This window comes from Lepidochelys kempii, chromosome 20, assembly GCF_965140265.1.
Source record: "Lepidochelys kempii isolate rLepKem1 chromosome 20, rLepKem1.hap2, whole genome shotgun sequence".
Taxonomy (NCBI): Eukaryota; Metazoa; Chordata; order Testudines; family Cheloniidae; genus Lepidochelys; species Lepidochelys kempii.
The window spans coordinates 7744774-7771139 of record NC_133275.1 but is presented as its reverse complement, the minus strand read 5'-3'; the positions used below and the strand labels follow the sequence as shown (position 1 = coordinate 7771139).

The 26366-nt window shown below is 57.0% G+C and overlaps 1 protein-coding gene across 1 annotated transcript; it reads left to right on the top strand.

Moving 5' to 3' along the window:
- Positions 1 to 1607: 1607 nt before the first annotated feature.
- SYDE1 (synapse defective Rho GTPase homolog 1) lies at positions 1608 to 23279 on the top strand. The gene is made up of 8 exons (XM_073318165.1): positions 1608 to 2035; positions 12394 to 13326; positions 13754 to 14527; positions 14894 to 15117; positions 15395 to 15521; positions 17230 to 17396; positions 18263 to 18494; positions 19463 to 23279. The coding sequence occupies exons 1-8, from the start codon at positions 1948 to 1950 to the stop codon at positions 19900 to 19902; spliced, it is 2985 nt and encodes a 994-aa protein (XP_073174266.1). The 5' UTR covers positions 1608 to 1947; the 3' UTR covers positions 19903 to 23279.
- The last annotated feature ends 3087 nt before the right edge of the window (positions 23280 to 26366 follow it).

Below are 26366 nucleotides of genomic sequence, written 5' to 3'. Positions count from 1 at the left end.
AGCGTGCACTCACCTCGTACAGAGCCGGAGCAGTGGTGGCAGCTGGGGCATCAATAGGTGATGAACCCCCATGCTGGCCAGTGGTTCTGGACGCTGGTCAGAGAGACTGTGGGGAGGGCTCATCCTATGTCAGGAAGCTCACCAGGTCCAGGCGCCCTTCAGCTACAGAGAATACCTCCTTCTCTGCATGGACAGTTATTTCTGCTCTTTAGAGTGATGACCCTTGAGGCAGCAGTAGGGTTTGCTGTCCTGATCTCACTGGAGCAAGGCAGGCAGTATCTGGGTCAATCCCTCCCTATCGAAAACAGGCAGGGGTCTGGATCCTGAAATTCCAAAATTAGTGGAATTTTTGCAAAGATCTGGCATCAGGTCAGCAGGGTGAACAGGTGAAATATGGTAGGACTAGTGCCCGCTAGTGGCTCACACACTCATGGAGTTGGGAACATTAGACGTACACAACACTAGAGAGGCCGTTACTGAATAGTGCACCCAGTTCTGGAGTCCCCATCGCAACATGGGATTTGAAATGGGGGAAAGGGCTCTAGGAAAATGCACCAGAAAAATCTGAGGTCAGGAAAACTGCCTGTACAGTGAGATTAATGGAGCTCAGTCTGTTTAGTTGCTCGAAGAGAACGTTAAGGATGACTGAATCAAGATCTAGAAGTACCTATGTGAGGAAAAAGTCTCTGATTTTAGAGGGTCTTTAATCAGGCATAATGAGATCCAATGGCTGGAAGCTGAAATGAGTCATTCAAACTGGCAATAAACTTGGGCCTGACTGGGGGATGCTCTTCAGGAACAGGGCTCCCGTGGGGTACTGGGGCCTGGCCAGGGAGTTCCCTGCAGGAACAGGGCTCCTTTGGGCACTAGGGCCTGTCTGGGGGATGGATGCTCTGCAGGAATGTGGCTCTGTGGGCAGATTGCATTGGAGGGAGAGTTGGTGACCTGGGGTGGTGGGGGAAAGATTTCTTTCATTACAGTTTAAAACACTTTGGTGTGGGTTTGTTTTTGCCAACTTCTATTTACTTCAAAGAAAATTCGGCGCTTGGGAGCAGAACTCTCCTCGGGAAAGATCCCCCTTCCCCCTGCAATGGCAGGCTGAGGGAGCCTGCAGCTTGGAGCCCTCCAAGGAGCTCGCTAGTGCCCAGAGGGCTGGGTGTCCTGTGTATGGCTGAGTTAAAACAAGCAGAAAAGAGTAAAAAAATAACCCCCACCAACAACCAAAAGCAGCCCCCTATGTGGCAGAGCTCCCCAGAGCCCCCACCTCTATATTCGAGAGCCCCCCCACTCCCTCTGTGCTCCAGTACCCACACCTGCATTGCACAGCCCCCATCTCCTTCAGCGCTCCCCAGAGCCTCCATCTCTGTATTCCAGAGCCCCCACCCCGTCTATGCTCCCCGGAGCCCCACCCACATTCCAGAGTCCCCCCGTGCGCTCCCTAGAGCCCCCACGTGTATTCCAGAGCTCCACCCCCAGCGCTCCCCAAAGCCCGCCCCCTCCAGAGCCCCCACCCCACCTTCTAGAGCCCCCACTCCCACGGAAGGGCAGTAGCCTGGCGCTCACTGCCCCCCTCCCCATCCTCGTGGGGTGTTTTGCCTCGGGAATGGCCCGTTGCTCGGCCGGGGGCGGGCGCATCACTCTGGCGGGCTCTTCCCAGCTCGGACCCCGGGGAACGCAGCCAAGTGGCGAGCTCGCGCGAGCTCCGGGGCCAGGAAACTACAGCTCCCAGCAGCTCCTGCTCTGGCTCCGGCTGGGGGCCGAGCCCGGCCGAGTTTGGGGAAAGCATTCCTGGAATTCGTTTCCTGTGGCTTCCTGCCCGAGGCCGAACCGCGGGATGGCGGGGCAGCAGCGGGCGGACGTCGGCGGGCGACCCCTGGGCAGCGGGGGCAGCCTGGCAGCGTGAGGAGCCCCCCCCGTCCCGCCGGTCTTGTGCGCCCCGGCCGGGCCATGGCCGAGCTGCTGCTGCGGAGGACGTTCTCCAGGCTGCGGGGCAAAGAGAAGCTTCCCGGGAAGAAGTCGGATGCGAAGGAGCGAGGTACGCTCGGGGCGCGGGCGGGGCAGGGATGCGCGGCTCAGAGCACCGGGGGAGCGCCCGAGTGGAACCGTCCTGAGGCCGAGGAGCGCGGGGCGGCTGGTCCGGCGTCGCGGCCGGGGCTGCCCGCCGCGGATCCGGGCTGCAGGAGCCCCGGGGCGAGAAGGGGCTCCCGGGCAGGGCGGGTTGGGGCGCCGCTGCAGCCGGGGACTTGGCTCTCAGCGCAGAAGGGCCCGGCCCGGGGATGCTCGCGGGGAGCGGAGCGCCCCGCCGAGCAGGGGCTGAGCCAGCGGGGCTCCGAGGGGGGCTAGCGCCCTTCGCGCGCCCCGTCCCGGCCAGTCCTCGTCGGGCCGCCCGGAGCTGGGGCTGCAGGGCCCCCCCCCCGCCATTGGGGGCGCCAGGGGAGCTGGGATCGGAGGGGCAGGGGGGCGGCGCTGAGCCCCACCAGTCGCCTCGCTCCTAAAAAGGCCGAAGGAGGGAAGGAAAGAATGCGGGGGGAGGGCTGGGAGGGGAAGGGGCAGGAGCCAACCAGCGCCCCCACAGCCGCCCGCCGGGGCAAGAGGACTAGACTGCCCGGGGACTCCGGCTTCCCTGGGCAAACCCAGACCCTTCCCACCCCAGCGGGGAGGGCTCAGACCCAGCCGCTCCCCGCCACCCAGCTGCCCTGCAATCCCCAGCACGGGGCAGTGCGAGCTGCCTCCTCCCAGCTGCGCCGGGGTTCGGTTGTGGTTTGTTTTAGCACAGACTCCAGCACCGACCGTGGCCCGTCAGGATCCCAGTGTGTGTGTCTGGGCTGCTATGGGCTGGCAGGTCTCTGTGCGCTGTGGCCTGGGGAGTGAGTGGGTAAGGAGGGGGATGAGTGGGTTTTGTCTGGGAGCTGTTGGGGGCGGGGAGGGGGGTCTGGGTGTGAGTGCCAAGGGGGTTCTGGGGGACGTGGCCCAGCAGTGCTGGAGGCACTGAGCAAAGGTTGGGTGGTGGGGGCTGAGCGGATGGGTGGAGGAGGGGACCTAGTGGAGGGATGGGGAGGCAAATAGCCAGGCCAAATCTCCCAGTGTGACAGAAGTCTTGTGTAACCCAGGACCTCTGGAGCTTAGTGCATGAACCTCTACTGTGTGAGTTAAAAGCCAACTGGATGTTAGCTAAGGCTGTAGAGCAGACTCATTAATCTCTCTCGCTAAGTGGTCTCAGTGCCACTGGATGGGACAGAAGACCACACCCAGGAGGTGTGTGGGTTACATACTTCCCCTAGCTGAGGAAGCACATCCCAAACTTCAGAGGCTTCCCAGCTGGAATCCTGGATGAGCCCCCGCTTGTAACGCCAACAGACCCCTGTCGTCGGCAGGCAGGATTGAATTGGGGACCTCTCTCTGAGTGGTCTTGGTGCCACTAGATGGGACAGAACACCACACCCAGAAGGTGTGTGGGTTACACTTGTACTATGCTGAGTGTCCCAAAGCCTCAGCTCCTGGAGTCCTGGGATTTGGGAAAATTGGCAGCTTTCATTACAAAAACAGGGAGTTTCTGGCCCTGGTGGTGGGGGAGAAAGGCTGGAACCATGACCCCAAATGGACCCAACTCCAGGAGGCAAATGTTCCACCCCTGCACTGGCTGGCTGAGATGCTGCCATCAGTTTGGAGCCGATCTCGTAGTTTTGGGGCCAAACTCACTAAGCTTTGAGCGCTGGGGTTTGGGATGCTGTGGGACGATGAGCTTGTTGTGAATCCAGATTGGATGTTTTTGTAATAGATCTGCTCTAGGAACTATTGTGGGTCTCCGGCCTGTGTTCTACAGGAAGTCAGACTAGGTGATCACACTGGTCCCTTCTGGTCACAGACTCTCTGAATGGGGTGGGGTTGGGGTGCCAGCCTTGTGGCCAGAGTTGTGGTGATTAGGGCTGGATGGGAGCACTGGCCGTGCAGGCAGGAAGCACAGGCCAGGGACTGGGAGAGGCTGCGAAGGAAGAAGCAGTGGCCGGATGGATGGGTCAGGGGAGTGGCCGGCTCAGAGATAGGGACTAGATGATGGGCTTGAGCGGCACCCCCAGACAGAGGAAAGTGTGGGAGTGGTTTAGGAGGTGGGTTTGGGCCACAGTGAGTCTCAGCTCATGGCAGCACCCTGCCAAAGGGATCCAGGAGGGCTGGGAGGGGAGTGCAGTTGGAGGGAGGCAAATCTGTGGGTCACCAGCAGAGAAGAAAGTCAAAGCAGCTGAGGCCCCTCGAGAGATGGGACTAAGAATGGAGCTGGGAGGGACCCCCACCTCAAGGGGAGGAGGAGAGTTCCCTGAGGATCTATCAGAGAGGAAGGGGGAGCCAGGAGACCACAGAGCCACACCAGCCTGACAGACAGGAATTAGATAGTCATAGCTAGGGCCCTACCAAATTCACCGTCCATTTTGGTCAATTTCACAGTCATAGGATTTTAAAAATCATAAATATGATTTCAGATATTTAAATCTGAAATGTAGCAGTGTTGTATCTGTAGGGATCCTGACCCAGGTCTGAAGGCAGCTGCACAGAAGCAAGGGTGGCGTGGTATGGGATTGCCACTCTTACTTAGGCGCCGCTGCTGGCAGGGCGCTGACTTCAGAGCTGGGTGCCTGGCCAGGAGCTGCTGCTCTCTGGCCACCCCGCTCTGAAGACAGCATAGAAGTAAGGGTGGCAATACCGTGACCCCCCTACAATAACCTTGCGACCCCCGCCCCCCATAACCCACTTTTGAGCCAGGACCCCCATTTTGAGAAACGCTGGTCTTCCCCTGTGAAATCTGTATAGTGTAGGGTGAAAGTGCACAGAAGACCAGATTTCATGGGGGAGACCAGATTTCACAGTCTGTGATGTGTTTTTCACGGCCGTGAATTTGGTCGGGCCCTAGACATAGCAGCTGTAGCCGACGGGGTTGTGCTGGACCAGGATATGTCACATGGCAATGGGGCCCAGTGCTGCCAGAGCACAAACAGCACCTGAGGCCCCCAAGGGCCATAGCCAGAGCTGAGCTCGGCTGGAGCCAGTTCTGACCCCAGACACCTGGGCATGCAGTTGGGTCACTGCAACAAAACCAGTCCCCCGTGAGTTTGGGCCAGTCTGGCTCAGTAGGGAAAAGGCAAAACTCTGTCCCCTCCACTCCCCATTTGGTAGCTCTGTGGCTGAGGCTGCCCCAGAGGATTGCCCCGGCACCTGACAGATGGACTGAAACTTTGCACCCTTGATCTGAGAGGATCTGGGTGGGACAGAGTGAATGCTGCATGATGAGCTGTCGCTGCTACCGGGAGCACCTGCAGGATGTTCCAGAGGGAAAGCCCATAGTGTGCACAGAGCCAGTGTGATGTGTTCTTAGTGACCAAGGAGGCTGGAGATGCTAGAAAGAATTCTTCCCCTCCACCCACAAGGATCCAGTTTCTTTAATATTCAGAGGCAGGAATTGTTCATGCCAGAGCCAGCCCCCACCAAGACTGTGAGGAGACGGCAAAGGGGTGAGTGAGTGACCCAGCAAGAAGCCTCTGACAGGAGTCCAGGACGAGTGGCTTCCTGCAGTCAGAGCAGGTGTAGGTTCCTGGTGAGTTTGTGATGGAGAACAGCCTGCAATCAATGATTTGGCAATTCCCTTTGCTAGATCAGCTCCCGGAATTGTCCTGCCCTTGCTATGCAGCCTTGTGGTTCAGCAGAAAAGGCCATGCTGACAGCCAAGGGCCAAGGAAATGCATCCATGTGGGCTGTTTGGTCCTTAGCAGGCTGCCTTCTGTGGGTGGTGATGGGAAATTGCAAATCTCCTGCAGAGTCCACCCAGGTCCAGTTGTCCACTGGTTCCATTCACTCTCTGCATGCAGCCACTGGGAGAAGGAAGATGCTCCCTGGACTGCCTGTCCTGCATGATGCAGGGAGTCCTCAGCTCTTTCCGCCCACCACAGCTCACAGGAGCAGTACGGTCCCCACCAGCCCCCTGTGTGGCCGTGAGCAGTGCATGGCTGAGGAGGGGTTGCAAAGCAGTATGTGGGGCTCCCTCACCTGGAGGAGAGCTTGTGGCCATGGCATGGTTTGCCCGGCCTGAGGACAAGCACCTCTGAGGCACAGAACAGCCACGGTCTAGGCCTTCAGGGCTCCACGCTGGCACTCATCTCTGACCTAGCAGCATCCACAAGCCAGGTCTCCTGCCGCCTCCCATGGGCTGAGACTGTGTCCCATCCTTGCTGCTGGTGCTTGGCCACACGTACCCTTGGATGCCATCCTGGTGCACGGGCAGCCCTGCAGTTGTGCATCGGGGTATCACCTCCAGTGATCCTGGCCCATGTGAGGCAACAGGGGCTGGGGCAAAGGGCCAGTCTTTTGCCTGTCCCTGTGTCCTTGCACTCTCAGCACAGGTGAGGGGGCACTCACCAGTGACTCCACGCCCCCTCCTCCGGACTCCTCTCTGTGTTCCTACAGATTAGCTCTCAGGAGAGAGGGCAGCAGGATGCAGGGCAAGCCTGGAGAAGAGCAGGGAGAGGCCACTGGGGTGAATCAATGACCATGTCCAGCCACAGAGGGAACGCCGAAGGGCCGTGGGCCAGGGAGGGAAGGTCAGACTGGGCCCTGGTAGGCAAGGGTACAATGCTGCAGAGGAGGTAGCTCTTGCACCGGGAAGGATGGAATTGGGTTAGTAGTGGAGGGTGGCTGCTCAGAAGCGCTGATGTGAGAGGCTGGCCGGCCTTGGGGACGAGGCACTGGGCTGGGACTCTGGAGATCTGGGGGTGTCCTGCTGTTGGCAGGTTTGGGGTGCTGGCACAGTGAGGTCAGGAGGCAAGGAGCTGCCTCACGGCAGGTCACTCTCCCTGCCACTGGGGAGTGTCCCTTAGCCAGCGCCCTCTGGCCCAACCTGATCCTGGAGCCCTGCTGTTCTCAGGATCAAGTCACTGGGTCAACCCTGTGAGCGGGAGATTCGGGGCATTATTTCCTGTGCTGTCACCCCAGCCACATGGTGATGATTCTTTTCCCTGATTGACTGTTGGTCCTTGTGCCTCTGCAGGGCTAGTGGAGTCAACTCACTGGGGTGCCACCCAGTGGGCCCAGCCCTGCTCCCCCCGGCCTCTCAGCAGCCTCAGCCCTGCTCCCTCTGCAAAGACCCAGCAGCCCCAGCCCCGCTCCCCCCGCAAAGACGCAGCAGCCCCTGCCCCAGCCCCACTCATCCCCCATGGTCCCAGACCCGCTTCCCCCACTCCAGTGACCATAGCCCTGCTCCAGGTCCACCCCCCACTCCACCCTGACCCAATGGTCCCAGACTTACCTACCCCACTGAGCGGCCCCAGCCCCGCTTCCGAGCCCCTCCCATTCCCATGAGAGGCCCCAGCTCCGATCCCCCTGACACTACACAGTCCTCTCCAGTGGCGTCAACCCCATCGTCCCAGCCCTACCTGCTCCCCACCCAACGGCCACAGTCCCGCCCATCCCCCCGTGCAGACCCAGCTGCCCCCGCCCTCACCCGTCTCCTGTGTGGTCCCAATGGCTCCATCCCCACCCATCACCCCATGCCTCCCTCCATCCCAGTGGCCCCAGCTCCTCCCATCTCCCCATACAGATGCAGTGGCTCCAGGCTCGCCTGTCCCCTTTGTGCAGACCCAGCTCTGGTCTCCCTTCCCCCCGTGCAGCCCCAGAACCCGTTTCCCCCGCCCCACCTGTCCCCCCGCTCAGATCCAGCAGCCCCATTGCCCAGGAGCTCTGGGGGATTGAACCTGACTGGCATGGGTCCGCCCTTCTGCGGGGTCCATGCTGGGTGTGGCACACATACTGTCCTTTTTGTAGGGTCCTGGGCCCTAGGAGTCTGGGGAAATCTCCCACCTCTCAAATGGGGGGATTCTGGGTCGGATTTTGACACCCACATCAACCCCTCCAGCCAATGCCCGTTAAGCCGTCCTCCTGCCACAGCAATTGGCCAGTCTCCACTGCCCCCCTGTAAACCCAGCCTTGGCTCCTTCTTGTTCTCCACTCCCCCCACTCTGGTCCCCTGTGATTCAACCAGCTTCATCCTGCCCCTCAGCTCCCCAGCATCTGTGGGTAGAGATCTTGCCCAGCTCCAGCAGGTGTGCCAAGGAATGGGGGTGTGTGGGTGTCGGGAGTGGGGTGCACACGTGTGTGTGGGAGGGGGAGGCAGGTGTGCATGTGTGTGAGGAGCAGGGAGGATGTGTGAGGGACAGTAATGCAAGGAGTGGGGCGGGGGGAGCAAGGAGTGGAGAAGATGTGAGAGGCAGTGGTCTGTGGGGGGAGTGGGGTGTGGTGGTGAGCGAGGAGCAGACATGGTGTAAGGGAGCAATGAGGTGTGTGTTGGGGAGGGTAACAAGGGGGGGAGAGCTCAGTGGTTTGAGCATTGGCCTGCTAAACCCAGGATTGTGAGCTCAATCCTTGAGGGGGCCATTTAGGGATCTGGGGCAAAAATTGGGGATTGGTCCTGCTTTGAGCAGGGGGTTGGACTAGATGATCTCCTGAGGTCCCTTCCAACCCTGATATTCTATGATGAGGGTGTCTGCGTGGGGGAGTGGGGAAGATGTGAGGGGGCAGTGGGGTCTGTGTGTCAGGGGAGTGGGGAGCGTTGGCATGTGTAGGGGGAGCAGGGTATGGGTGGGGAGCAAGGAGCTGGGTGTGTGTGTGTAGGGGAACGGGGTCAGTGTGGGGGTGTGTGGAGAAGCCACAGTGTGAGGCCAGCAAGCAACAGGGTGTGTGTGTGTTGGAAACGGGGAGTAGGGAGTGTGGGGTAGAGTAGGGGATGTGTGGGAGGAAGTGAGGAGCAGGGTGTCTCTGAGTGGAGAGAGGGGTGCGTGTGTGGAAAGAGCAGAGTGACTGTGAGTGGGGAGCAGGGTGTCTGTGAGTGGAGAGAGGGGTGCGTGTGTGGGAGGAGCAGGGTGGCGTGTAGATGGGGAGTAGGGTGCATGTGTGGGGGGAGCAGGGTGCGTGTGGGGGGGAGCGGGGAGGATGTGCGTGTGAGGCGGGAGCGGGGTGCATGTGAGGGGGAGTGGGGTGCATGTGAGGGGAGCAGGGGGTTGGGGGGGCAATGTGTGTGGGAGGGAGCGAGGAGTGGGAAGGAGGTATGGGGCAATGGAGTGTGCGGGGGAGAGGAGCAGAGTATGTGCATTTGTAGGGAGGGAAACAGTGGAGGTCTCCACTTCTCTGCAGTCCCACGTTTGGTGTGCCCATGTGATGCTGGTCTATGGGCTCGTTCCCAGGAGGAGGCTGTGGGAGGCGGGGGCTGTACATAACGGGTGGGCCCCGTTCTGCAAAGGGCCCTGTGTCCCTACGCTGCGGGGCCAGGCTAGGCCAGGCTGGGAGGAGGGAGCGCTGCCCTGACAGCCAGGCAGTAAACAACAGGAAATCCAACTTGGCAGGGGCTGTGAGCAGCTGTGTGTGCTGGGAGCTCCCCGCCTGCCCAGCCAGAGCTCCCACAATGACGCCTCTGTCAGCCCTGCTGCACATGCTGGGGCAGCCAGGCCCAGGAGGCTGAGGGCCAGTGCTGAGGCTGTGGCAAAGGACTTGGGGGAGGACTCCATTTTGCAAGGGTTGGGCTCAGGCCCCTGCAGGAAACAGCCCCCCTCGAGCAGAGGTCGCAGACAGCCCATCCCTCCCCTCAGCAATCCTGAGCACATCCTGAGCAAGGAATGTCCAGAGCTGCCTCCCCCATAACATAAAAACGTCCATGTTGGATCGGACCAATGGTCTATCCAGCTCAGTGTCTGGTCTGAGCGGTTGGTGCCAGATGCTTCAGTGGAAAATGAACAGAACAGGACAACTATCGAATGATCCATTCCTGTCATCCAGTCCCAGCTTCTGACATACAGAAGGTTAGAGACACAGGACAAGGGGTTGCATCCCTGCCCATCTTGGCTAATAGCCATTGATAGATGTATCCTCCATGAATTTATCTCATTCTTTTTTGAACCCAGTTATACTTTTGGCCTTCACAACACCCATAGCAATGAGTTCCACACATTGACTGTGCATGGTGTGAAGTACTGCCTTACGTTAGTCTTAATCCTGCTGCCTATTAATTTCATTGGATGATCCCTGGTTCTTCTCTTATGTGAAGGGGTCAATAATATTTCTTTACTCGCTTTCTCCACACCAGTCATGATTTTATAGACCTCTATCACATCCCCCCTTAGTCGTCTCTTTTCTAAGCTGAGCAGTCCAAGTCTTCTTAATCTCTCCTTGTCTGGAAGCTGTTCCATTCCCCTCATCATTTTGTTTTTTCATAGATTCTAAGGCTAGAAGGGACCAGTGTGATCATCTAGCCTCACCTCCTGTATGACACAGGCCAGAGGACTTCCCCAAAACAATTCCCAGAGCAGATCTTTTAGAAAAACATCCAGTCTGATTTAAAAATTGTCAGTGATGGAGAACCCACCACCCTTGGTAAAATTGTTCCGATGGTTAATAACTCTCACTGTTAAAAATCTACACCTTATTTTCCAGTCTGAATTTGTCTCGCTTCAACCTCCAGCCATTGGATCATGTTAGACATTTTTCTGCTACATTGAAGATCCCATTATTAAATATTTCTTTCCCATGTAGGTGCTCATAGACTGTGATCAAGTCACCCCTTAATCTTCTCTTTGTTAAGATAAATAGATTGAGCTCCTTGAGTCTATCACTATTAGGCATACTTCTAATCCTTTAATCATGCTCATGGATCTTCTCTGAACCTGCTCCAGTTTATAAACATCCTTCATGAATTGTGGGCACCAGAACTGGACACAGGATTCCAGCAGTGGTTGCACCAGTGCCAAATACAGAGGTAAAACAACCTCTCTGCTCCTACGTGAGATTCCCCAGTTTATGCAGCCCAGGATCACATTAGCTTTTTTGACCCCAGTCTCACACTGGGAGTGCATGTTCTGCTGATTATCCACCATGACTCCCACATCTTTTTCAGAGTCACTACTTCCCAGGATAGAGCCCCTGTCCTGTGAGTATTACAGTATTTGCTCCCAGTTGTACACATTTACATTTAATTGTATTAAAACACGTATTGTTTGCTTGTGCCCAGTTTACCAAGTGATCTGAATCAGTGACCTTTTCATTACTTACTACTCCCCCAAATTTGTGTCATCTGTTGTCCTCCTCTGTACCTTTTCCAATTCTAATATATGTTTTTGGGATGTGGTGACAAGGTGTGGGCGTACAATGGATTTATCCAATGGCATTATGATATTTACTGTCTTATTATCTATCCCTTTCCTAATGGTTCAAAATACTCTGTTTGCTTTTTTGACTGCTGCTGCACTTTGGGCAGATGTTTTCAGAGGACTATAAATGATGCCTCCAAGATTTCTTTCTTAAGTGGTAACAGCTAATTTAGACACTGTCTCCCGCAGCAATGCATGGCCACAACCCTATCCCATGGGTCATGCCCTCTCTCATACCACCTGTGCCAGCCTGAGCCCCTATCCCACAGGCCACACCTCCTCCTCTACAGCCCACAGCAGCCTCAGCCCACGTGGCCATACTCCGGTCCCATAGGCCATGCCCCATGCTTGTTTCCATACAACCCACACCAGTCCCAACAACGCATTGCCATGTTCCCATCCCACACAACCCACACAAGCATCAGCCTGCATGGCCATACCCCCTCACCAACCCATACCAGCCTCAACCACACTCCTATCCCTTTTCCATGAAACAAGTGTTGTCCTTTTTCTTCCTCAGTGAAGGGTGCCTGGGTATCTTTGCCTCCAAAACACAGTGGCTCAACCCTTTGATATTTACCTGCCGATAAGGTGTCTCTCACCCCCCAGCTGCTTTGTTCTTCCTATTTAGTTTCTTTTGAAATTCTTACAATCCTTCATTTGCTTTCAGTCCAGACTGGTGATAAGGCACCCACTGTGAAGCATACAATACTTAATTTATGTGCAAACTTCCAGATAGAGAAACATTTCTTGTTGGAGAGAAACCTGTTCTTCTCCTTTGCTGGTGCCAAGTCTCTAGACACAGTCTTGAGTATATTTTCAGTATATCTACATAACTCTTTACATAGTATCTGTAGGTACATTTCACAACGATATTACTGACCAGTGTGACACCAGCTTTTATTTGAGACCTCCCACAATATGCTTTGGTGAACCAGAATGTATACACCAGAATCAGGGGAGTCCAGTGACCCCTCTGCACCCCCTTGTCCGTTGGCATTCAGAGGTTTGTGGTGTGGTGTACTAGGTGTGCACCACTGGGTGTTTGCTGGCTATGGTGCGTGTATATGTTGGGTACATACTGGCTGTGTGTGCACTGGGTATGGTGTGTGTGTGTATATGCTGGGTGGGCACTTGATGTATGCACTAGGTATGGCGTGTGTGTGCACTGGGCATGTTCTGATATTAACCCTCAGCTCACATTTCCTGTTCCCCACAGAGCGCCCCTCAAGGATGCTGGACTCTCCCATGGAGCTGGAGCCAGTCCTTGGGCCAGAGCCAGCATCTCATGACCACGATGGGAGCTGTCGGAGAGGGGCAGCCATTACCGTGTCCAGGAAGCAGAGCTGGGCCAGGTTCTCATGTGGCATCCGGGATGTGCCATGTAGCTCTTACAGCAGGAAGGTGCCTGCCAGCCCCACGGCCTCCGCAGAGCTGCAGGATGAGGGTGAAGGCGTAGGGCCAGTTGCCTGTGGTCGAGAGACTGATGAGGACCCCCAGTGCCCTCTGCGGCCCCAGGAGCTGTTCTCACCCACCCACACAGGGGGGCCAGCCATTGAGGATGAGGCATGGCTTGTGGAGAGCCCCCCAGCCCCAGTGCCCCCCACCCCTCTGCCCAGCCTGGCCCTGGCGACCCCAGCCCCTCAGCCCAGCCTGGCCCCTGGTGATGAGGAGGCTGAGTCGATGTGCAGTTATGTGGAGCTCTGCGCCTCTGGCAGTGGTGTGAGGTGTGCCAGTCACGGCGCCTACTTGCAGAACCTGGAGAGGAGCAGCCGCCACTGGATCCTCTCCTCTGGCAAGGCCCAGGGCCCGGAGGAGTTGGCCCCCAGCACCAGCACAGAGTTGAAGGAGGTGGGCGCCGCGGGCAGCGAAGGGGAGATCTGGTACAACCCCATCCCTGAAGATGAGGACGTTGTAGGTGTCAGGCAAGGCACCGAGCCTGGCAGCTCCTGGAGGAAGTGGGGCAGTGGCACAGGGAGCCGGGAATCTGACGGGGACAAGGGCAGGCCCAGCAGGGCAGAGCCAGGTGATGAAGGGCCCCCCAGGAGCATCGCCAGGCAAGTGGAGAGCCCCAGCTCACAGAATGCACCTACCCCAGCTGGGCCAGTGGGCCGAGGCGAGGAGATGGGTGCCGGCAGGACACTGGCCTATGGTGAGGGGTGTGGTGCTAACAGGGTGTGTTCTGGGTTGAACAGCATGGCAGAAACATGAGACAGAGCTGCTTCCACGTGGCCCCACCATCTTCTGGTGGCAGCCCCACCCTGATCTCATGAGCCCCTCCCCTCTCATGCCCCTCCCCATGGGACACCTGATCCCGTGGGGTCCCCCTCTTTCCATAGAGCCCCCCCCCCAGGTCCCTGTCCCTGCGTCCGCATCCCCACTGCAGCCTGGTTCCCTGTGTGGGATCAACCACTCTCTCCATCCCCAGCAAGTCAGTCTTGGCTGCTCTGGGTCCCACAGGCCCTCCTCCCTGTAATGGCCCTTCCCTTCCATGCCCCAGATTAAGGGTCTCCCTTTCCCCATGCATGCCAGTGTCCACTGTGGCTGAGGTGCGCGTCTCATCAGGTCTCTCCCCCCAGGGAAGTTGCCGATTTCATGTTTGAGCGCGGCTGTGGGGTTGGCTGGCCCATCCCCCCCGCTGAGCCCCAGCGTCTCCAAGAAGGGGCGCTCCCTGGGCAGGGTGAAGTCCCCGGGCACCGTGCGCCGCCTGTCCCTGAAGATGAAGAAGCTGCCGGAGCTGAGGAGGAAGCTGAGCCTGCGTAGTGCCCAGCCCCGGGGGCAGGAGCCTGAGGGCAGTGGCAGCACCTCACCCAGGGATGCCCGCAAGGAGCCGGGGAATGTAATCAGCCGCTACCACCTGGACAGCAGTGTGGCATCCCAACAGGGCCCGCACCGTGCCAAGGCAGCCAGCAAGGGCGGCTACCTGAGTGATGGTGACTCCCCTGAGCTGCTGGCCAAGGCAGACAAGCGTGCCTGTCCTGGTCCAGAGGGGCATGAGCCTGGGGCCAGGCTGGACGTGGATGCCTTCCAGCCCTACAGCTCCTTGGAACAGCCGCGCTGTGTGCAGCCTATCTCGGGCCTAGTCAGTGTCCACCTGTACGGTGTGGGGGACCTTAAGCCCCCAAAGGCTGAGTCCAGGGAGGTGTTCTGCGTCCTGCAGGTGGATGCAGCCCCCAAGGCGCGCACGGCCCTGCTGCCCTGGACAGCCACCTTCCTCAGCCTCAACCACACCTTCAACTTGGAATTGGAGGGCACCCGACACCTCAAGGTCATTGTCTTCTCCTGGGACCTGGCTACCTGCCGGAACCGTGTGTGCTGCCATGGCACCATTGTCTTGCCCCACGTCTTCAGAGGTAACGGGAGCAGCCAGTGAGACGGGGGCCCTGGTGATGGGGAGAGGGCCTGAGAGGGGGCAGTGACACCCAGGCAGGGGGCAGTGTCCAATGGGGCTCAGATGTACAGGGCTCTGGGGGGCACATACAGATGGGCAGGGATCAGTGCCCCATGGGGTTTAGCTGGGCAGGACTCTGGGGGACACATACAAATGGGCAGAAGGCAGGGTCCAATGGTGCTCAGATGGACAGAGCTGTGTGTGTGTGTGGGGGGGGGGCATGGGGCAGAACAAAGAGGGGGCAGATGCTGTGGTTTCCCAGCTGGCCCTTGCTGACCGTCCACATCTTGCTCCAGTCTGACACATGCCGGTGCCCTCTGCTCTTCAGGGTGCAGGGCCCAGCAGCTGGCAGTGCGGCTGGAGCCACGCGGGCTGCTCTACTGCAAGCTGACATTGGTGGAGCAGTGGGACATGCCCGGCAGCCCCAGTGACCGGGAGCCACGGGTCTTTGGCGTGGAGCTGCGTCACTTGGTGGAAAGGGAGAACACTGCCACCAAGGTGCCGCTGCTGATCCAGAAATGCGTCTCCCAGATCGAGAAGCGGGGACTGAAGGTGAGTGGCGGGGGAGGCGATACTGGGGGAGTGGGCTCTGCAGGACACCTGGCACTCCAGCCCCATGCCACGCAGCTAACACACGCACAGCAGGTACATGGCGAGGAGCCGGTGAGCGCGGCTCCTGAGCAGGCCGGATCCCAGCAGGCCATGGGCTCCGTGCTGTCTTCCCTCTTTGTGTCCCTGTCCCCTCCCCATGCTGCCCCTTGGGTCCTGGGACAAGTGCGGGGGGCGGTGGGGAATGGGTTCTCCCACTGACAGCACCTCCTGTGCCCAGATTGTAGGGCTTTACCGGCTGTGTGGCTCGGCGGCCGTGAAGAAGGAGCTGCGTGATGCCTTCGAGAGGGACAGTGCAGCCGTGACGCTCTCTGAACAGCTGTACCCAGACATCAACGTCATCACAGGTCAGTGCCCAGCCACCCCTCACCCCCATGCAGCACCAGCACAGCTCCTGGATTGCCCCCCGACACACGTGCTCAGGCAAGTCAGTAGGAGGCTCACCGCAACCCACTAGATCCCATTCGTCTCCCAGAGCAAGGTAAAGCACCCAGGAGTCCTGTCTCCTGACCCCCACTCTAATCCGGTCCAACTAACTTGATACCTTTTTGTGATGAGGATACAAGTTTGGCTGATAAAGGTAATAGTGTACATGTCATATACTTAGAGTTCTGCAAGGCATTTGACTTGGTACCCCCTGACATTTTGATTAAAAAGCTAGAACAGTATAAATATAACAGGTTTCAGAGTAACAGCCGTGTTAGTCTGTATTCGCAAAAAGAAAAGGAAAGTACTCCTTTTCTTTTTATAAATATAACAGCACACATTAAATGGATTAAAAAGTGGCTCACTGATAGATAAGTTTCAAAATGTAATTGTAAAGGGGGAATTGTCATCGAGCAGGTGTGGTTCCAGTGGAGTCCCACAGGGACTTGTTCTTGGCTCTATGATATTTAATGTTTTTATTAATGGCCTGGTGAAAGAAAACATAAAATCATCACTAATAAAGTTTGCAGATGACACAAAAGTTGGGGGAGTGGCAAATACTGAAGAGGGCAGGTCACTGATACAGAGTGATCTGGATCGCTTGGTAAACAGCACAAGCAAACAATGTATGTATTAATTTAGCTAAATGTAAATGTGTACATCAGGAACAAGGACTGTAGGCCACACTCACAGGATGGAGGGATGCTGTCCTGGGAAGCAGGGACTCTAAAAAAGATCTGGTAGTTGTCTTGGTGGATAATCAGCTGAACAGTGGCCAAAAGAGTCCTTGGATGCATAAAGAGGGGAATCTTGAGCCGGAGTAGAGAGGTTATTTTACCTCCGTATTCGGCACCGGTGCGACCCTGCTGGAATCTTGTGTCCAGTTCTGGGGCCCACAATTCAAGAAGGATGTTGATTAATTGGAGAGGGGTCAGAGAAGAGCCATGAGAATGACTGAAGGATTAGAAAATATGTCTTACAGAGATAGACTTTAGGAGCTCGGTTTATTTAGCTTAACAAAGAGAAGGTTAAAGGGTGACATACACAGTCTATAAATACCTACATTTGAAAGAAATATTTAATAAGGGGATCTTCAATCTAGCAGAGAAAACTGTAACACCCATCCAATGGCTGGGAGTTGAAGCAGACTAATTCAGACTGGAAATAAGGCATATATTTTAGTGGTGAGAGTAATTAACCATTTGAAAAAGGGTCGTGGTGGATTCTCCATCACTGATTTTTTAAATCAGATTGGATGGTTTTCTAAAAGCTCTGCTCTTAGAATTATTTTGGGAAGTTCTCTGGCCTGTTATACAGGAGGTCCGACTAGATGATCATAATGGTCCCTTCTGGTCTTAGGCTCTTTGAACCCACTAGACCTCACTCCCCTCCTGGAGCTAGGGTAGAACCAGGAGTCCTGACTCCTAGTCCCTCTGCCCTAGCCACTAGACCCCACTCGCCTCCCAGAGATAGAACCCAGAAGACGGGGCTCTCTGTGCACTCCCTGTAGTTTCTATAGGCTGCTCAGTGCCATGAGTCCTGTGCCCTCCCCGCCGTGGGACCCAGCAGAGACCAGTTTGGGAGAGGAGCCTGCCAAGGAGCTGACAGGAATTTGGCCTTTTCCTGCAGGGATCCTGAAGGACTATCTGCGGGAGCTGCCCACGCCCCTCATCACCAAGACCCTTTATGAGGTGGTGTTGGAGGCCATGGCCCAGCGCCCGCCCCAGGACATGCTCAGCAGGCAGAATGCGGAGGAGACGGTCGCTCTGCTGGACTGCCTGCCAGAGATTGAGAAGGTGAGCGCCTGCCAGTGGGCGGAGCAGGGGAGTGTGGGCAGGTAGGAAAGGAGACCTGGCTGTGGAGCCAAGCCACAGTGCCCTTGGAGCTGTCCCGGGGGCTGGTTGGTGCTGCTGCAACAATGTCCCCATAGACTGGCACATCCCCATCTCCTAGATGGGAGGCTGTGGTCAGCTCTGCCCCTGCCGCGCGTGTGGGCTGCACATGTCTGTGACAGCGCTGGATACATGGGGGCTGGGTACTCCCCTGGCACAGCCCCAGGCACGTAGCCGGTGCTGCTCGCTGCAGGGACCTAAGATCCTGGGCAGCTTTCCAGGTTGGCTGCCCCTTGGGATCAAGGAGTTTCACCGCAGTGAGATCAGAGAAAATAGCAAGATTCGCAGAGTTTACAGCCAGGAAGGACCATTAGATCACCCAGTCTGACTTCCTGGGCAGCACTGGCCCCTACATGTCACCCAGTTACCCCCACGTTGTGTATTGAGCCCAGTAACTTGTGTTTAAAGCATCTCCCAGCCTGGCCCCAGCCTGGCTTTGGAGCCATCAAGAGATGAAGAATCCACCACTTCCCCCGGAGTTTGTGCCAGTGGTTCACCCCCCTCCCTGGGAAACACTTGTGCCTGATTTCTAGTCTGAATTTGTCTGGCTTTAGCTTCCAGCCACCTCGGCTTCAGTGTCGGGCCGTCCCTCCTTCCCCCAGCTTCTCCAAGTCAGGTGCTTTCCCTCCCAGGAGCCTGGCACCTGGGCACAGACTAAGGCTGTGGCCTCTGAGGTACAAAAACCTGGGATTTCCGGGGTGATCCTGAGCCCACAGAACTGGGTGGGTGGGGCAGGGCCAGGCCCTGGGCTGACGCTCCCCTCTCCCCAGGCTACGCTGACCGTGCTGCTGGACCATCTCAGCTTGGTGGCCTCCTTCCACGACTTCAACCGCATGAACTCCCAGAACATTGCCGTGTGCTTCGGGCCAGTGCTGCTCAGCCAGAATCGGGAGCCCCAGCGCCAGAGGGCCCGCAGCTACGCCCACGGCGGGGAGATCGCCAGTGCCCTCGACTTCAAGAGGCACATTGAGGTGCTGCACTACCTGCTGCAGGCCTGGCCTGGTAAGTGCAGCTGAGGGGAGGGACTGTGTGGCCGCAGGACTGCTGCGGGGGGGGGAGCGCTGCGGGGGGTGGGGAGGGCGCGCTGCGGGGGGTGGGGAGAGCGCAGCTGGGGGTCTCCTGCAGGGTGTGGGGAGAGTGCAGCTGGGGGCCTGCTGCAGGGTGTAGGGAGAGCACGCTGCGGGGTGTGGGGAGAGCGCGCTGCGGGGTGTAGGGAGAGCGCGCTGGGGAGAGCGCGCTGCGGGGTGTGGGGAGAGCGCGCTGTGGGGTGTGGGGAGAGTGCGCTGCGGGGGGCCTGCTGCGGGGTGTGGGGAGAGTGCAGCTGGGGGCCTGCTGCAGGGTGTGGGGAGAGCGCGCTGCGGGGTGTGGGGAGAGCGCGCTGCGGGGGGCCTGCTGCGGGGTGTGGGGAGAGTGCCGCCAGGGGCCTGCTGCAGGGTGTGGGGAGAGCGTGCTGCGGGGTGTGGGGAGAGCGCAGCTGGGGGTCTCCTGCAGGGTGTGGGGGAGAGCGCCGCCGGGGGCCTGCTGCGGGGTGGGGGGAGAGCGTGTTGCCGGGGGGCCTGCTGCAGGGTGATGGTGGGGGTGAGGGGAGAGCACGCGGCCGGGGGCCTGCTGCAGGGTGGGGATGGGCGGGGGGGGAACAATGCGCCTCTGGGGGTCTCCTGCAGGGTGTGGGGGAGCGCAGCTGGGGGTTTCCTGCAGGGTGTGGGGGAGCGCACCGCCAGGGGCCTGCTGCGGGGTGGGGGGAGAGCGTGTTGCCGGGGGGGCCTGCTGCAGGGTGTTGGTGGGGGTGAGGGGAGAGCACGCCGCCGGGGGCCTGCTGCGGGGTGGGGGGGGAGAATGCGCCGCTGGGGGCCTGCTGCAGGGTGGGGGACAATGCGCTGCCGGGCTCCTCCCCGTGGGATCGCAGCCTCTGATTGGCCGGTCTGGCTGTGGGAGGAGAGCACTGCGGTAACTGGGATCTGTCTCCCCAGCCCCCGACAGGACAGGGCCCGGCGTGGGGGGCCGGGAAAGGGCCCAGCCCAGCTGCCTGCGGCAGAGGCGCCACCCTGCACTGCGGCTGGATCTGATGGAGAGCGAGGTGGTGGCTCGTCACCGGCCCCGGGGCCTGGAGAGCCCCCCCACCAACCGCTACGCTGGGGAGTGGAGCGTGTGCAGCCAGGAGTACGGGCTGGTGGCTGGGCTGGGGCACGAGGTCAACGATGCCGAGGTGGCTGGCAGCGACAGCGAGAATGAGGTGCTGGACCTGCGGGAGGGGCTGGGTGGCCCCAGCCAGACAGTCTTCGTGGGGGACTTTGCCCTGGTCGACGACCCCGAGGCGCCCTTCAGCCCCCGCCTGAACCTAAAGGACTTTGATGCCCTCATCCTGGACCTAGAGCGAGAGCTCTCCAAGCAGATCAACGTGTGCCTGTGAGTGGCCTGGCTGCTCCACCACCGCGCCTGGCTCCCCCTGCCCCTATGCTCCCTGGGACCGTCCACATCCCCTGCCGGGCTCCAGTGTCACCAAAACATGAGCCAGATGGTGGGAGCTGGGCACAGCCTGGGGCCTTGACACCAGCAGGGGAGGTGCCAGGCACCAGATGGTGGGGCTTCAGCTAAAGAAATTTGGGCTCCACACTCAGGAGCCTGGCCCAGCCCTGTAGCAGGCGATGACTCATGCCGTCAGCCTTAATCCAGCAACCTGCCCAGGAGCAGGGGCCCTGGGCAGCAGGTACAGCGTACAGGAGGTGTTCTCGTGCTCGCTCGTGGGCTCCAGCACACTCTGCCCTCTGGACTTGGAGCTCTGGAGAGACCAACACAGTGCACGCCTGGGCGTGGCCGCCGAGCTCCCAGGAGCATGCGCCCAGGCTCCCAGTATTAATAGGAACCCAGAGATTAAGCCAAAGCCATTTGGAGCGTGACCAAATTTGCGTAGCACTTGGCTCTTGCAGCCTTTTGATTTGCACAGCATGGATGGAGGCTTGGAGACACCAGGGCAGTGTGTGACAGCCCACTGAGGTTGGGGTTCTGGGGCTGCAGTATGGATGAGGGGCTGAGCCAGCTGGGGGGCTGCACTTAGGGTCACTCTCAGCCCTCTGTGGATGACATAGTAGCTCTGTCTGGCTACAGAGCAGGGCTGGGAGGAGCCTGGGTCCTGGGATTCCCTTGGCCTGGCTCTCAGCCCTGGGGCAATACCATGTGCAGGGAGCGCACAGGGCAGGGGGAGCAGCGCCCTCCTTTCCTCTGCATTTCAGAAGCCAAAGAATCAGCCTCTGAGCCTGAACCTGTCCCCTGGCTGGGCTGGAGCTGAAGTTTGCAGGCACTGCTTGTGTGACCCTGGCAGCGGGCTTCCCAGGCCACAGCAGCTGTGCCGATAGCAGCTTCTTGCAGGCTAGTCAGGAAGGCAGCTCCAGGCCCTGGGCGGGGCACAGGGGGCGGGTCAGGAGCACCAGGTACCTATCCCTCCTGTGGCATGTATTTCTGGTCAGCAGGGAGCCTCCCAGCCCCCAAGGGTGGTGAGTTTTGATGCCCCTTCTAGCATCCCAGGTGGAGCCTTCCTTGCAGGTGGGAGTTTGACTTGGTTCTCAGGAAGATGAGTGTCAGAGCTGCCCCAGGGCTCTGGCTGCAGTGGGCTCAGTCTGGTCTGCTGTGGGACTGGCCTCGCTGTCTGTGTTTTGTTACTAAGTGCCACCCTGCGTGCCACTTGGGTGGGGGCAGCCTTGGGCCAGGAGAGAGCTAGGGCTAAGGCCTGTTCCTGGCCTCCCACCACCCAAGGCGAGGCGTCCCCCCTGCATAGGGTTAGAGTATTGACAAGGGTCCCTGACCTCCATCATGTGTGCTTTGCTCGGGGGCTGCTTCACACAGAAGCCACGATCCACTGCACCCTGCCAGGGAGTAGGAGGGGCTGTGCCAGTCATGGCATCTCACGCTCAGCTTGCCATGGCATTAGTTAGTATCTTGGTGCCACATTTACATCCTCCCCCAACCTGACAATACTCCAGGCTCCCCCAGCCTGGATGCTGCCTCCAATCCTGCTCGGCTGCAGCTCTTGATGGAACAGTGAGGGGAGAATGGGCTGCAGCCCTGGGATCCCATGGCACGTGGACAGACCAGCATGAGGCAAGAGACTGGGGCCTGCAGTGTTCTTTGTGGCTGCTTCTCATGGGCGTCTTTAGTCTCCTCCCAGTCTCTGCCCCACCCTGGAGCTAGCTGGCACTGAACCCAGGGCCTGGGGTTGGCAGCCAAGCCCCCAGCTCTTTCCAGCCTGAGCTTTCCCTGCGGCTGCTGTGCAGGCCAGGCCTGGTAGGGAGGCCTCCCATGTGAGCAGCAGCAGCAGGCAGAACCATGGATGTGATCTGGAGGCCCCAGCTCACTGGCTGTCACCTTCACGCTCTGCATTACGGAGTAGGGGAGGCTAGTGCAGAGGCTGCACCAAGGACACTGGCTTCCATGCAGCGCAGCCTCCTTGGACACTAGCAGACAGAGCTCCAAGCTGGGGCCCTGCTGGGTGGGTGCTCAGGGCTGGTGGGGAGTGGGAGGTGATTCCCTGGATGTGCCTTTCCCCATATGGATCCCATGAAAGTGCAACACGTGGGCAGACTGGCCCCAAGCTAAGCTCAAGACATCAATTGCCCTCTTGCACCCAAGCCAGCTCTGGCATTTCCCTGGGTATTGCTGGGATACCTGATGCTGCTGTGCCTTGTGTGCACTGATTTCAGTGTGCCAGGTGCCCAGGCACAGCTGCCTGAGGGTGCTCACTGCAGGGCCTCATGGAAATGCACCCAATCCCCCCGCACAACTTCCCTCCAGGGAGCCCGGTACTGGAGAGGCCAGCTTTATTTATATTTCTTGCTTCTGTATGTTTGGTGTAGGGGGTGTGTATACATGTTTGGGTGTGTGTGCGTTTGGATGTGTGTGTGCGGGTGGGGTGTACGATGTGTGTAGCTCATGTGTGTGTACGTTTGTGTGTGGGAGGGTGTAGGCGTGTGGTTTGTGTCTCTGTTTGAGGAGGTGGGGTGGACGTTTGTGTGTGGTGCGTGTGAATGTTTGGGAATGGTGGTTTGTGTGTACGTTTGTGCATGGGGGGGTATGTTTATCTGTAGTGTGGTGTTTGTGTGAATATCTTTGGGGGTGGGATGTGTGTGTGGTGTAGGGATGTGGTTTGTGCATGTGTATGCATGTTCATGAAGACTGGCTGCTCCATGGGGGTATTTAACGTATGTGATGTTGTCCTCCATTGCTGGATTTTCCAGTGTTTATAAAATATTCAGTTATAGGGAAAAAAAGCCAATTTTTTTTTTTTGAGGCGGAGGGAGGGGGTAAAACCATGACACTCTCCCTGACTCCAGGCTCCAATGGAAATTCACCCCATCCCCTCTCAAAGCACAAGGCCCAGCAGCTCCCTTCTGAGCTGCTCTGGCAGGGAGGAAAAGTGCCCAGAGTTTGGGGGTGGGGGCCCTTCACCTGGTATTAGCTTACGGGAACCCATGTGACTGTGAAGGGAGGATTGCAGTGCCCCCTGCCATGGATGGGTCTGGGGCTGAAGAAGAGGGTCACAGCAGAGTGCCACCATTTTATAGAAGCAGCTATGCTTGGGGTGCCCTGTCTATGGAGGGGGCAGGGCCTGCATGGTCCAGCCATTGCCCCTGTTGCCTGGCACCCCCAGCCATGGGGAGTTGGGGATGGCTGCTTATCATGTGTGTTAAGGAAATGCCCATGCCAGGCTGGGAGTCAGCATGGTGCCCATGTATGCATGCCAGGGCATCCTGCCCACTGCCTACACCAGCAATAAAGGACACCGCCTACACCTGCCGTTGGGTTGTGTGTGTGTGCGTGTGTGTGCATAGGGACTGGGGCCACATTCACCAGGGGAAGAGGGTGCCTCTGCTAGGGCTCCAGCTGCCTCCAACCCACCTGCTGTGGGTGCAGAACACTCAGGCCATGGCAGCAAGGGCTGGGTGGGGTCAGGCTGGGGAGCTGGGGCATCACTTGGGGGCAGCTGCCTGGCTACTGTGGGCAGGAAGGGCTGTCCCCTTCATTGCCCTCCCTGGGATGGCTATAGGCACCAGCTTTTCCCTCCTGTCTGCTGGGCAGTGTCACGGTGCTGGAGCTGGGGGTCGCTACAGGTAGGACCGGGGATGTTTATGCCTGTGGGAATTCTGCACCAAAAATTTAAAAGTTCTGTGCAGAATATTTTAAAATTCTGCATATTTTGTAACAATAACACAATGTACTCACATCAATTTCAACTATTTTGATAATTTAGTTCAAAATACCTGTCAGCAACTATATCTGTAACAATACAGACAACAAACTTCCTCCAGGGGTAGAGAGTTAAAGAAACCCCTACAACAACCCAATTCCTCTTTCTCTTCTCCCTCCCCGCCCCAGCTGGGGAGGGCAGACACCCACACCCCCCTCCCTCCAGAGCTCAGCTGTGGGGTGCCTCCCAGTCCAGCCACCCACCCCCCTTCCTCTGCACTGCCCAGCCATGCCCCCTTCCCCCCCAGCCTAGACACCCACGCTCCCTACCCCCCAGAGGGAGAAACAACCTGATGCTAGGTCCAGGGCTTGTATGGAGTTTCCTGCAGGCCACCTCTTTCCTTCAGCTAGGCACTGCCGCTGCTGGGACGACTCCAGCTTTGACCCCTCCTCCCAGCAGCATCTATTTGGGAGCTGGGCTCTGTGGAGTCCAGCGGCCCCTACTAGCAGCTAGTAATGCAGTGCCAAGTCTGCAGGCACAAAGGAAATGCTGCACAGAGCATTAATTCTGGGCAAACGCTGCATTGTGCAGCGGTGCAGAAGTCCCCTAGGAACAGATGTTTCCTCTGCTCAAGTGCCATGTGGAGGCCAGCAAGGACCACCGGCTGGCCTCAGCCTAAAACTGCCATGTGTGCCAGTTGCTGCAGCCCCACTGGGCAGAAAGGATACACAGGGCAGGAGCACGGCCTGCAGGGTGCTGCTGGCCTGCAAGCCCTCAGGTCGTGCCTGCTGCACGGGCAGGTAAGATCAGATGAGAAACAGTCAAGTGGAAAAAAAGTCCCATTCAATTACATCATGTACTGGCAAACAGCTAAAACATGACTAGTTTTTAAAGTGCTTATATACCAATGCTAGAAGTATTTGTTGATTATTTGTTGATAAATGCAAAGTAATGCACATTGGAAAACATAATCCCAACTATACATATAAAATGATGGGGTCTAAATTAGTTGTTACCACTCAAGAAAGAGATATTGGAGTCATTGTGGATAGTTCTCTGAAAACATCCACTCAATGTGCAGTGGCAGCCAAAAAAAGCGAGCAGAATGTTGAGAATCATTACGAAAGGGATAGATAAGACAGAAAATATCATATTGCCTCTATATAAATCCATGGTATGCTCACATCTTGAATACTGTGTGCAGATGTGGTCGCCGCATCTCAAACAAGATATATTGGAATTGGAAAAGGTTCAGAAAAGTGCAACAAAAATGATTAGGGGTATGGAACGGCTTCCGTATGAGGGGAGATTAATAAGACTGGGACTTTTCAGCTTGGGGGAATAGGATTGAGGTCTATAAAATCATGACTGGTGTGGACAAAGTAAATAAGGAAGTGTTATTTACTTCTCATAACACAAGAACTAGGGGTCACCAAATGAAATTAATAGCAGGTTTAAAACAAACAAAAGGAAGTATTTCTTCACACAACACACAGTCAACCTCTGGAACTCTTTGCCAGAGGATGTTGTGAAGGCCAAGACTATAACAGGGTTCAAAAAAGAACAAGGTAAGTTCATGGAAGACAGGTCCATCAATGGCTATTAGCCAGGATGGACAGGGATGGTGTTTGCCAGAAGCTGGAAATAAGCGAGAGGGAATGGATCACTTGATTACCTCTTCTGTTCATTCCCTCTGGGACACCTGGCATTGGCCACCGTCAGAAGACAGGATACTGGGCTAGACGGACCTTTGGTCTGACCCAGTATGGCCTTTCTAATGTTCTAACATCTAACCTCAAGCTCCCTTGGTGCAGATTAAGCCCATTACTACTTCTCCTGCCTTCAATGGCCATGGAGAACCATTGATCACAGACATTTTTAAAAGAGCTCTTAGCACATTTGAAGACTGGTAACAGGTTCCTCCTCAGTCTTCTTTTCCCAAGACTCAACATGCCCAGTTTTTTAACATTTCCTCACAGGTCCGGTTTTCTGAACCTTTTATCATCTTTTGCTCACCTCTGGACTCTCTCCAGTTTGTCCACCTTTCCTAACATGTGGCAGCCTGAAATTGCACACAGTACTCCAGCTGAGGCCTCACCAGTGCTTAGTAGAGCAGGACAATTACCTCCCATGTCTTACACATGACATTCCTCTTCTTACACCTCAGAATGATATTAGACTTTTTCACAGCTGCACCACACTGTTGGCTCATATTCAGTTTGTGATCCACTATAACCCCCTGGGTCCTTTGAAGCAGTATTACCACTTAGTCAGTCCCCATTTTGTAGGTTTGTATTTGATTTTTCCTTCCTAAATGAACAACTTGGCACAGGTCTTTATTTAATTTCATTTTGCTAATTTCAGACCAATTCTCCAAATTGTTTTGAATTCTAATCCTGTCCTGCAACATGCTTGCAACCCCTTCCAGCTTGGTATCAGTTGCAAATTTTATAAGATAGCACTCCTCTCTATTATCCAAGTCAAATACTGAATAAAGAAAAGGAGTACTTGTGGCACCTTAGAGACTAACAAATTTATTAGAGCATAAGCTTTCTTGCGCTACAGCTCACTTGTAGCTCACGAAAGCTTATCCTCTAATTTTGTTAGTCTCTAAGGTACCACAAGTACTCCTTTTCTTTTTACGGATACAGACTAACACGGCTGCTACTCTGAAATACTGAACAGTACCACACCCA